The sequence below is a fragment of the Glycine soja genome, chromosome 7, assembly GCF_004193775.1.
Source record: "Glycine soja cultivar W05 chromosome 7, ASM419377v2, whole genome shotgun sequence".
NCBI classification, from domain to species: Eukaryota; Viridiplantae; Streptophyta; class Magnoliopsida; order Fabales; family Fabaceae; genus Glycine; species Glycine soja.
Window position 1 is genome coordinate 8,831,613 of NC_041008.1, and position 12,158 is coordinate 8,843,770.

The window sequence follows — 12,158 nt, forward strand, 5'->3', positions numbered from 1 at the left end:
TTAATAAATTAAAAAAAAACATATTTAAAAAAAAATAAAAAAACACTTATGGATCATGTAATCCGTATGAGTTAACTCATACGGATTAAATAATTCCTATGAGTTAACACATATGGATCACGTAATCTATAAGTGTTTTTTTAAATTTTTTTTCAAAAATATGTTTTTTTAATTTATTAATATATTAAATTTTTTAATAATAAATATTTTTTTATAGAAAATATACGAATTAAATAATTCATGAGTTATATCAAATTTAATTGTCACAAAATTAATTATTTAAATTTACATGTGCATTAAATATACATTAAAAAGTTTAGTGTTATGTATTATTTATTTTATAACATAATTGACCTATTAGTTCAGTTGGTTAAAATATTGTGCTAATAACCTAAAACTCACATGTTTGATTCTTGCTTGGGCCATTAATTTAAAATTAATTCGTAAGATATTTTTTAAAAAAACTTTCAGATTGGGTTTATACGGATTAGTTAATCCATAAGCCTCATAGTTGATCTGTATGAGACCCACAGATCCGTGGGTCTCATACGGATCAGCTGATCTTCGTATCCTTTTACGAAGGACAAAATGGAAAATTTGCAAAACTGTTGGGTGTACCAACAATTTTGTTGGGTGCGCGTAGCAGTCCCCTAAAATGAGATGTATACATTTCACGGCCCAAAGCAATCAGTCTTAAAATGCAACCTTTGTTCTGATGAACAGTTACCACTCTTTGAAACTTGACCAAAAGCTATATAAAAAAAAGGATGGATGAGTTTGACCAAGCTAGAGCTAATGTAATTTTATTGTTAAAGAATTATAGAGCAAACCAAATAAAACCGTTTTCATCTTATCACTACATTTTTTTTATCTGAACTCAACAGTTTGCATATGTTCAGTTTTGTTTATTTTATTCACCCAAAACGTTCAGTATATATTTTACCACAACGTGCTTTTGAAAAAGATATGTAAATTGCTACGCCAAAATCATGGCCGTTACAAATGTCCAAAATTTTAATGTAACTTCTAACACGTGACGACTATACTGAGATTTCAATCTAAATTGATAGAATAACCACACAAATGTGCTCAAAATGATATTCTGTTGTTTATTAAGTAAACCCCATAAAATCATTTGGTATATATCGTCACATCATAAAAAGAAAAAGAAAAAGAATCTAATGAAAGCCGGCATAGTTCATTTAGTCTCCCTTCTCCCAACGATTGCTGTGTAAAGCAACGCTAGTGCGCACTTTAAATGAACTTTCAACTAAAACAAGCAGCAGCAGATAAAGAGGAAGAGGTAAAGTATCCACTGCAAAACGAAGTTTGGAAGAAAGCTTATCTATACACGACAACTATGGACTTGGTTTGGTGCTTCTATGTCCGGCTTACGAGAAGACAGGTTAACTCATGAGAGGTCTCATTGGAAGTGACTCGCATTGTGTATAAAATGAAAGGTAACCAGTTTCCTGGTTTGGGGAAAATTGGATTGGCTATACAAATATTTACAAGCTCTGTACTTTCATTACAAAAAATAAGCATACTAAAGGCAGCTAGAATTTGCTGCCTCACTCTTGATTACCCGGGTATTGTATGAGCCACAAGATCCACATTTGTGATATAACCAGTGGAAGCGTGAAGTGCCCTTTCTATCACAGTCATGGCAGAGTATATCCTGCATTGCAATTATGAAAATGAGTAAGAAAAAAAATACAAGAGTTGAAAAATCACTACTGCTAGTGAGCTAGCTGTTCTTTCTATTTTATTTCAGTTTGTTTTGTTGGAAATCTTATTTTGATACGATGATGAAAATAACACCAAAAAAAAATGCAGCATATGGTCAGTACAAGGTATTTGAGGTGGTTCATTCTATTGACATTGGTTATGAATCGAAGAGGAAAAAAAAGACAAAATGTTTTCATGTCATGAGTCAGTGCAACTTCAATTTCCTAAGATGAGGAGGAAGTTGCATGACTACCTTTGTTTAGAGCAATATGGCTGCTCTTGCAGCTTTTCTTTTTCTCGCTCAAAAAGCTATTTTAATTGTGAGAAAATGTCAAAATTAATTAAACATAATATATCTTCTTTGGTCACATCAAAATTTAATGTCATTTTATTCAAAATATTGGTTGTTGAACGTTGCACAAAAAAATTACAATATGTGAAAAATATTGGTAGAGAAACCAAAAAGAAAATGGTATTCATGTAATTATTCCCACCATCACTAAGTAAAGTAAATACACCAGTCATTATTTGGGACATGACTTTTATACACACACAGAGACAAGCTGGACATGACCTTTGTATAATAATTATTCTTTTCTAAATAAATAAAAAAAATCATAAGAAATAACTAGGTAGGCGAGGGCAAACAAAATTCCTCGAATGCTTAAAAAACACAACATAAAACACACTTTAATTTCTCATTTTTAGATTAAATTTACAAATTCTTTGAACAAATAAATATTTAACAGATAAGTAATACCTGATAGCGGTCCCTGTACTCTTCAGGAAGCTCCTCAGCAGCCAATAAAGCATCAAGCATACCAAAGTAAACCTGGATAGGTAAAGAAACAGCTAAGTGAGCCCCCAAGAGTAGAAGTGAACTCCCAACAAAATGGTTCCCAAAGGAACTCCCTCTCTCAAGCACACCTTAAACATGGGATAAAACAAAAATTAACTTTGTACAATTACCTCTTTAGTTAATTTAAGGTATTTTTAACATGTGCATTGTAAATTTGTAATTATATTATCTATTCACTGAAGCTTCTAATCAAGTGCCAATGGGATAACATTTACTCTTAACACTTTTTTTAGTTATCTCAAATTCCTAATAATGTTCCAACACATGCATAGAATAGAATTGTTAAGGATCAATAAAGGTATTGAATTGTATGCCTATCAACAAAACAACTTTGGAGGATTCAACTATTTAAAAAGAAAATATTCTTACCGCCATATCTCCCAGTGATTTGCTGCAGATTGGACATGTGTAGTGGCTACAAGTGTATGCCTAACATTTTACAACAAGGTATAAGATTGAATCCAAAACCTTCTTTCAGACTAAATCGAAGAAGAAGAATGAAGATTAAAGACAAATGGTTCAAATGCAGGTTTTCACTTTCTATGTTTTTTTTAAGCCTGCAGTTACTAAACCTTTAAATGGGCATGACATACCTGAAAGCAAGATGAATGCATGTAATGCCCACAAGGTAAAGCTCTCACTGTTGCACTTGATGTGAACAAGTCGTCGCAGCAAATTGGGCAGTTCATTTCTAAACCTTTCTCCAGGCACTTGTGAGATGCTGATTTTATCCCCAGGCAACAATTGCATTTCATACAATGAAAATAATCAATCCCAAGCCCTTGTCCAACACGGCATATATTGCAAAATGGGCAATGATAAACATTCCTGAGAAAGAATGATGCAAAGTTAAGAATCAAAATACAATGAAAAATAAAATTAATAAACTAACAAAGTTGACAGATTAATAATCAATTAAATCAGAGAGGACAAACATTTTCAATTGTTTCTTGCTAAGACAATCATATAACATTAAACATACCAAAGTATTTATGTTTAATAAAAGAAGAAATTTATTGCGATGAATGTTTTGAAAATTCTGGAGCATGAAGAAAATAATGTTATGAAACAATTTAAGTCCAATCAAGAGAAGGATTAATGGTTACTGTAAACTACGATTGTGCTAACTTCAGAAAGAAAGTACCAACTACTATGGACATTAGAATGCAAGTATGCAAAATACAGTAAGAAGTAAACGAAATGTACCTTTCATCATCAAAAAATTTGCAAATGTTGCAATAATACTTTGCCATTGTAAGTCCATTACATGAAGGTGACATGCATATCGGCCCAACTGGCTGTATAGTTAGGCACTGCATACACATCATTTCCAATGTTGCTTTTCTGCAATTATCAAACAGATATTTAGAAATACATGCCAATACTAAATATTAAGAAGTCCATGAAAAACTTACCTATCCATTGAGTGATCACTTGCATTGTCATGACAAAATCTGCAAGTAAATAACTTGCCACAACAAGCAGCTCGAAGCTTGCAATTTCGCTTATAGTGCTCACAGCCAAATATTTGTTTCTCTGGGTCTCGAAATGATGGTGAGCATCCTTCTATTTGTTTACTAGACTCCCCAGATGGAGCCTTAGGTAACTTCTGTTGGGAAGCTATCCAGCGACTACAGTAAACAAAAAACTAATCAACATAAGCCCGAAGACAATTAGTAAACTGCTATCAAATGAACATGCAATTTATTATGTTGTAATTATATAACAACAAGGTAACTATGGTCATTGGAACCAACCTTGTCATTAGATTCTGCACAAGGTATGCCTTTCTCCTTGGATCAAGAGTTGAGTCGCGATAAACCTTCCGGATTTCTGACTCAAGTTCATTCTGATTCATACGGAATATGTCTTTCCAACCTGGCTTGAACATCTGCTCATTCAGGTTCAAGCTTTCTTGATAATCACCACCTAGTATAAAACCATAACACATTATATGTTTAGTTATCCATCCAGCAATTTCTATGAATGAAAGAAAGTAAGAAACTAAAAGCAATAGAAACCTCTTTGAGAAGTGCTACGCTCTGACGCTTCTGTCTGTGATGTAGATACAGGACTTTCTTTCAAGCATTCATTTAGCCATTCATTGAACATGGTGTTTTTAGTTGCCTGTTTCCATGTGTCCATCATTTTGTTTTGTTCATCCTGTGTAAGTGCAGAAGTTACCCACGGTAACATTGATTGGAGAACTTCAGCACCCGTAGTTCCAATTATCCGGCCCACTATCTTGTCTTGTTCTTCCACAGTGAAATGTTTTCCAAACAATGGCCAGAGCTCGAGCTCTTCCCTAAAAATATGTTGATCCAGGGTCACTCTAATAGATTTGCACATCCCTTGAAGCTTAGTTGCAAGCTCATTGTACTTTTTGATATTATCGTCATCATTGGCATCAGAAATTCCAAAATCATTTTCACTTAAATCCACTGACATATGGGCCCTTTGCAAGTTTTCATGAAGGACAGAAAGCTCAGAAAGAACGCATGAAATATCTTCAAATAATTTTTCTTCTTGCTTATGATCCAGCGTGTAAGAATGGCTCACATTATGAAGTGCCTCTTTGGATTCGAGGGCAGGAAATACTATATCATCTTCAGCATTACTATGAGCTCTGTATAAACCCCACAAAAGCCGGAATCTTCCACTAAATTGCCGAATAATTGTTTCATCACCATCACAAAGCTTTCCAGATTCAATGTCTAAATACTCCAAGTCTTTGCGTATGGCTTTATGGAATTTAAATATGGTATCAATTGGTCTTTCTGTAGAACCAACTTCACATGAACTGTTGTCTGTTTCCCATATGAAAAGACTAGAATTAAGGGATGGGGCAGAAGCTGTGAAAGACAAAGAGCGTAAGGACTTGGTTGTAGAGAGTGAACCCAGCCCCAAATTATTCTTGTTGACTCCTAAAGCTGGCACACAACAAGACTGGGCACTACAACATTGTTTCTGAAAACTTTCACTTTCTGAAGTTTTAGAGACGTCTTCATTCTTGTGCACCTCCGATATGTTTCTCTTGACTGATCTTTGTTGGGTCCCATCTGATTCAGCTAATACTGAGCAAACTCTACCAGACAATGCAGAAGCAGGTGTACAGGAAGAATGGACAGTATTTTCTTCAATATCAGTAAATCTCTGGGCCGGACAGCAACCTGATACACTTGAAGACAAACACAAACCATCTTTACGAGCCTTGCAAGCCCAACCACAGAAAAGTGTGACTAAAGCAGAATCTATTGCTGGAGCTGGAACAAATTGACAAATTGTCAAATATAGAAGACATGAAAAAAATTCTTAAAAATATAATTTCCTTCAGAAGCAAATTCAAAAATAGACATAGAACCTGTCGATTGCATGTTTTTCAAAAACATCTGTGCTTCATCTTCAGTTAATGATCGAATCAACCATGGCAGGACACGCTCAATCAATTTCAAAGGCATCATGCATAAGCTTTGATAGAGAAGTTCACGTTGCCTTTTGAAGCTAAAGTGCTTCCGTGCAAGAGGAAGAACCTACAGAAATGAGGAGTTAGGTATATAGAATAAATATGTTAAAAGGTAGCTTGATAAAGAAACTATTTTGTCAAACTCTTGTTATATATATTCAACTTTGAATTAAGTAGAGAACTTCCCTTCCTATGTCAAACTTTTCTATCAATATAATAATAATAACAATGAAAATAATAATAATTAGGTAATACAAGAAATGCTCATGAGGGCGAGCCCTGATGCAGCGGTAAAGTTGTGCCTTGGTGACTTGTTGGTCATGGGTTCGAATCCGGAAACAGCCTCTTTGCATATGCAAGGGTAAGGCTGCGTACAACATCCCTCCCCCATACCTTCGCATAGCGAAGAGCCTCTGGGCAATGGGGTACGAAGTTTTTTAATACAAGAAATGCTCATGTTTATCAAGCTTTGATAAGCTGTGATGTGATTTCTACACATAGGACAAAAAAAATACCCCAACCAATTTATTAATCATCCTATTGTAACATTAACATTTAACAATGTATTTGCTAACACCTTCACATCTCAAAATAAGGAACTAAGAAAATTTATTTCATGACGAATCAAGAATCACCTGAACTTCTTCATTATGGAAATGTCTCTGTATTGTTTCCAATATATGATCAGCATGTGAACACAATGTTGAATAAAATTCAGTTTCTGAACTAGATGTTGCTCCTTCACTTTGAATACTTTCAATCAAAGACCGGAACTCATTAAATTGGCTTTCTTCTTCAGCATGTTCTTGAAAGAAAGAAAACTTTCCATCTACTGCTGGAAAAATAACCTTGTCCTCAGCAATACTGCATTCATAGAAATAATAAATTAACCATCCCTTGTTGCACATTCTAACTCACATAAAGAATGAAGTATAGAGGATAACATTTAAGAATGTAGCTAACCTTTTTTGTTTGACAATCATTTTTTCAATCTATATACTATAGGATATCATGAGAGGATCCTCTAGCAAAAAATACTATATCCATATTCCATGGCAGCTTATCCATTCATTGTAGTTGTCACACACTTCTAACACTAAATAAAGAATGCAGTACAGAGGATGGCATTTAAGATAGTACTACACTTTAATCTTTTATGATAATTGTTTTGTCAATCAATATGTTATGGGACGTTAAAATAAAATATGATCATGACAAGTTCCTCTAATAGAAAAATACTATATCTGCATTCTATGAAAGTGTCTTGACAACCATTGTTTCACTCCTTTAGGATGGATTATTTTTCTTCTTTTATTCATTTTAGTATTACTAATTACTAATGTTATAAAGGGAGCCCAGAGACTGAGAGTATATATACACAGCCTTACTTCAGCAAGTGAAAAGGTTGTTTCCAGAATTTGAACCCAGGACCTCAAGGTCACAAGGTAGTAGTAACCTTATCATCGCACTAAGGCTTTCCCTCTCAATATTACTAATCCAAATATTGGCACATTTTACATAAGTTGGAGAAAGTGAGAAACAACAAATGAATTCTTGTATTAGCATCCCTACAGGTTGCACTTTAATATATAAGTGGGAGAAAGTGAGGAGCAATAAAAGTTTCTGTGCTTCCAATTGAATTTTCTGTAATCATTGTTTCTTCTTTTCCTATGTGAGAAGTGAGAACAAGAAGATGGAATAAGACTGAACAGGGGAATAGTAACAGTTAAATTAAGTTGATTGAAAAACAAAAGAGATAAGCCCTAAAAGAAATTAAAACAAGCAAAATTTGAATTGAAGCAAGGCAAGATGCTTCCAAGACAGAATCGTAAAAAAAAAGAAAAAAAGATACCTGTGAAATATGCAAACTTCAGCAATGAATTGCAACCTTTCATTGAAAGCTGACAGGTTAGTAAAATCTCCAGAGAGTTGTATCTTTCTAGTCTGTGCTGCTATCTCATTTAACTCTTTTTTTATTGCATTATGCCAGAGCAATATTTCATCTATAGGATGTGTTCTCATGGTATCAGAAACATCTATAATAGATCCAGAATATTTCCTTTTCCCTGTTGCTGTGGACTCACATGCACATTTTATTTTCCCATTCTGATGGGTTAAAGGATTAAGACTACATCGCACCTGAGAATGATCTAAACAATTTTCAACTGTGTTAGCACTACTTCCCCCTTCCATCCAGGTGAAAACAACCTTCAATAAGCAAGAATATAATCAGATACATTACCATGATGATCAAATGTACATAAATTGTGTCTAATGCATGAAGTAGCATATAAAATGAAAAGGAAAGAACAATTATGTTAAACAACATACAAAACTACACCTTTTGAAGAAGCTTTTCCTCTGGCACTATCTTGCTTAAGCACTTCCGCAAATCCTGAGATTCATCAGGTGATATAGATGTTGAAAGCCATGGAAGAAATTCTGTCATCATATTCACAGGAATACTGCAGAGAAACTGCCAAACTAAAGATGCCTGTTCCTCAAGAGAGAACTTCTCAAGAAGCAGTGGAAATACCTGAAATCATCCAACAAACATAAATATCAGACACATCACAATCGGAACAAGATTTTTCAGCCATTTAAAATTAAGGGAGTCATTACCCCAATGAACCATTTATTATATTGTTTTGTAAACTACCTCAAGGTCAACACTCAAACATGAATATGTAAGCATGCCACACATGATAATTGTTTGAATTTTCTGCTTGATAACCCCACCAAACAGATGCACAATTCTTAAAAAAAATTATCATAAACATACACAAATCTGCATGCTTGTTTTTCTCCTAAATGGTATTCTCATGTCAACAAATAAAACAAATTAGCAAAATTTAATCTGAATTCTGTCATATGTGATACGACCAGCTACTCTTTTTTTTTCTAGACAGAAGATATAAAGTTATTAGTTGTAAACTAAGTATTCACAGCAAATGAACGGTGTAGGAGAAAAACCTGTAATTGCTAACATTAGAGACAGCATCTGATCAATCTATTGCTAATAAATTTTATAATATTGATAGTATTGCTGAATCACTATTTACTACTTGAAGACCTCATGGTTGGGTTAAGAGAAATTTTTCAATACCAGAATATTTTAACCCATCAAGTAAGCAAAGTATATATAGAAAAGGGAAAATAAAATTTTTGTAACTATGGCACGTAGAATTCAGCACCTGGCCTAAAATAACCAAATAGTAAATAGTAGGACTTTTAGCTTGTAGGGACGAAACAAAGTCCACCATTCTGTTATCTTAAACTTTGCTTTTATCTCATAATAAAATTCCAAGGGGAAATCAATGAAAGAATTATTCATTAGACTTATACCTGCTCCTCTTCCTTAGCCATGTGTTGACTAACAGACGTCTGCAGAGCTCCTGTGCAGGATGCTAACTCCTTTGGGAAACTTTCGTCATTATGGATGGAAGAGTTTAACAGCTCAAATAGATGATCAAAAAGATCACTTTCACCCTGGTGTTCGAGGGAGTATGTTTGTGCTACATTCTTCACTCGTATATCTAGAGCTGGAAAAATCACCTACATTCCAGAACAGATTTCCCTCAGAATGTTTGAACAAAGCAAAAAAAGCAGGAGTGATATATCCATATTAATAGAACAATGGTTTGCGAAAGTAGGAAAGATCCTGACGAGAAGCATATAGCCTTAAAATCAACAAAAGAAGTCATTGGACTCCATCAAGAAATCTATAGGATGTTCTGCAAAAGATATATCAAATACAAAGGGAACCATTAGAATATAATCCGTAATTAGCAAAGTTCACAGCATTCCAGTCCATATATTTTAAAAACATATTACAAGCCCTACGGTTACAAATGCCGCAAAAAATTTTAGGCACGCGGAAAGCCCAATCATTTTGCATCAACCATAACTAGAAACGGAATAAATTTATGCGCCACTAGCTGATACAAAAGCTCAGTTCAGTCATGAATCGGAATACAATCAATTTGATTGCAGCTATTTAGTGACATCCAGATAGCTCAACCACCACAGACGTTACATAAATAATCAGTTAATCACTCACATAGTGCAACAACCAGAGCCGCATGCACGGTTGAACACTACTTGTGATAGTAATTAATTAATTAACAATCTATAGAGAGAGTAAAGAAAAAAAGAGAGAGAGAGAGAGAGAGAGAGAAAGGAACTAGGAACCATATGCGGATTCTCTAATCTATATATACATCTAGTTCATCTTATTAAAATCAAAATATGGGGGGGGGGGGGAAAGTAACGAGAATAACGAAAAGATTATATATTTATATGTAACTATATACTAGAACAACGCACTGAAAATTAAATTAAAGCTATCAAACATCAACCATCACTTTCTAAACCATATTCATTCCTCAGAGAATGAAACTCGATTACGCAATCGAATATGAACAGAAGAAAAATAAAATTGAGAAGGAATAATAACGATTCCGAAACTTGCACCTCATCTTCGGCATTGGAATGGTGTCTGTACATCGATGTGAGGAAATGGTAGCGTTGGAAGAGGGGCTGGATGTCGGAGCAGTTTCCGGTGGCGAACGCCATCGCCAATCGGTGCAGCGCGTCGAGCTCGTTCCGAATCGCCTTGTGGAAGAACGAGAATATCAGAATTGGCGACTCCGACAGCGACCGGCCGAATCCGCCGCCGCCATTGGCGGAGGAATCCACCTTGCTCACAGGATTCGCCAGCACCGCTACTCCGCCGCCGCCGCCGACGCCGTTCAGCCCCGTCAGCGGCGTCGCCATGCGCTTTCAATTTTTTTCTCCTCCGTCGGGAAATTTTCTCGCGGCTCAATTTTCCGGGAATTTTTTTTCTCTCTCTAGGTCTGCACTGCAGGGCGCGTCGATTGGTTAGTTAGAAACGGCGTGTGCGCGCGCGTGTAAGAGAGAGATAGGGTGTGTTTGTTTCGCTCTCGCTGATTGAAATTGCAAGAGTTAACGTTTTTTGTTGTTTCGTTTCGTTCTAACTTCGGAGCGGAGAAGAAGGGGCTGTTTGGTTAGTGCGATAAGATTAAGAAACCTGCGAGGTGATGTTTTCTGACTGAGTGAGGTATATCATGATGTTTATATACTTGTGATTGCCACGTGGCTAGAATGCGCCACATAGGATGATGATGTCATACTAGGCTAACGAGTCACGACCAGGATTGCTCACATTTGCATTTTTCTTCTAGCTACAAAACGGGAGTTAGTATATTTTATTAATTCTTTTAGGTTTGATGTCATCTATATTTATCTGTTCTATAATTTTTTATTAATTAAAATACACAAGTTTAAAATATAAGACCTTCATTTTTCCCATTATTTCAATGAGATGTTTTTAAACTAAATTACATACATGAAGATTTTCTAATTTCAATACTCACTAAGCACCATTTTGGGATCAAAGATAAAATTGTGATTAATACATAAATTGAATTATGTAAATAAATTTTACTTAATAAAGTCAATATTGCAAATTTGGCTCTTCAACGACAGTTATTGATTGGAATAAATAAAGCTATAGTTTTCCATTTTTAAAAAGGTGTTTATATGTGATTTGTCTATCTACAAAGAAAGTGGCACTCAATAATTAATATTGACATGAAAGAAAATTAATATTTTGTTCAAATCAAATCAGTTAGCGCAGTAAATTTTTAAATGATTTATAAAATATTTCGTACTATAGTTTTTATTTATATATTTTTTCGTACAAGAGGCAAATAATTAAGAAACAATCTTTTTGAATCTGTTGAGAAAAAGGAAGGAAGAATAAATTTTGCCTTTGCCCCAAATCCAAATGAATAATCAATATAAATTGCTATTATATAATGAGTGTTTTGTGTTTTATAACTTTCGTATTTTTAGTATTTGCTTCATTGTTTAAAATACACTCAACATTTTAGATGATCAAACTCTAAACACATTCAAAATATTGTCGACTTTAACTCACATATTTTTCACAATTTTATTCCTAAAGGCATTTCTATTGGTAAAAGGAGAATGTTTATAAAATATTTTTAGTCTCAATATTTAAATAATTTGGGACATTTTTTGTGAAGAGGAGTGGTAACAATATCCAACACACTCTTTTTACTA

General features: G+C 34.3%; 1 protein-coding gene across 2 annotated transcripts; it reads right to left on the reverse strand.

Annotated features, from left to right (window-relative positions):
• Positions 1 to 1,086: 1,086 nt before the first annotated feature.
• LOC114418622 (zinc finger protein BRUTUS-like) lies at positions 1,087 to 11,113 on the reverse strand. Of its 2 annotated transcripts, XM_028384060.1 has the most exons (14): positions 10,524 to 11,113; positions 9,396 to 9,605; positions 8,392 to 8,586; positions 7,903 to 8,258; positions 6,686 to 6,914; positions 5,949 to 6,117; positions 4,609 to 5,850; positions 4,345 to 4,516; positions 4,003 to 4,218; positions 3,794 to 3,931; positions 3,181 to 3,415; positions 2,957 to 3,016; positions 2,489 to 2,560; positions 1,087 to 1,678 (listed from the first exon to the last, which is right to left on the reverse strand). In XM_028384060.1, exons 1-14 carry the CDS (start codon positions 10,824 to 10,826, stop codon positions 1,547 to 1,549), a joined length of 3,729 nt encoding a protein of 1,242 aa, XP_028239861.1. In that variant the 5' UTR covers positions 10,827 to 11,113; the 3' UTR covers positions 1,087 to 1,546. The 2 variants fall into 2 exon arrangements, with proteins under 2 accessions (XP_028239861.1, XP_028239862.1); XM_028384061.1 differs by lacking the exon at positions 1,087 to 1,678 and having other exon boundaries at positions 2,549 to 2,655.
• Between the last annotated feature and the right edge of the window lie 1,045 nt (positions 11,114 to 12,158).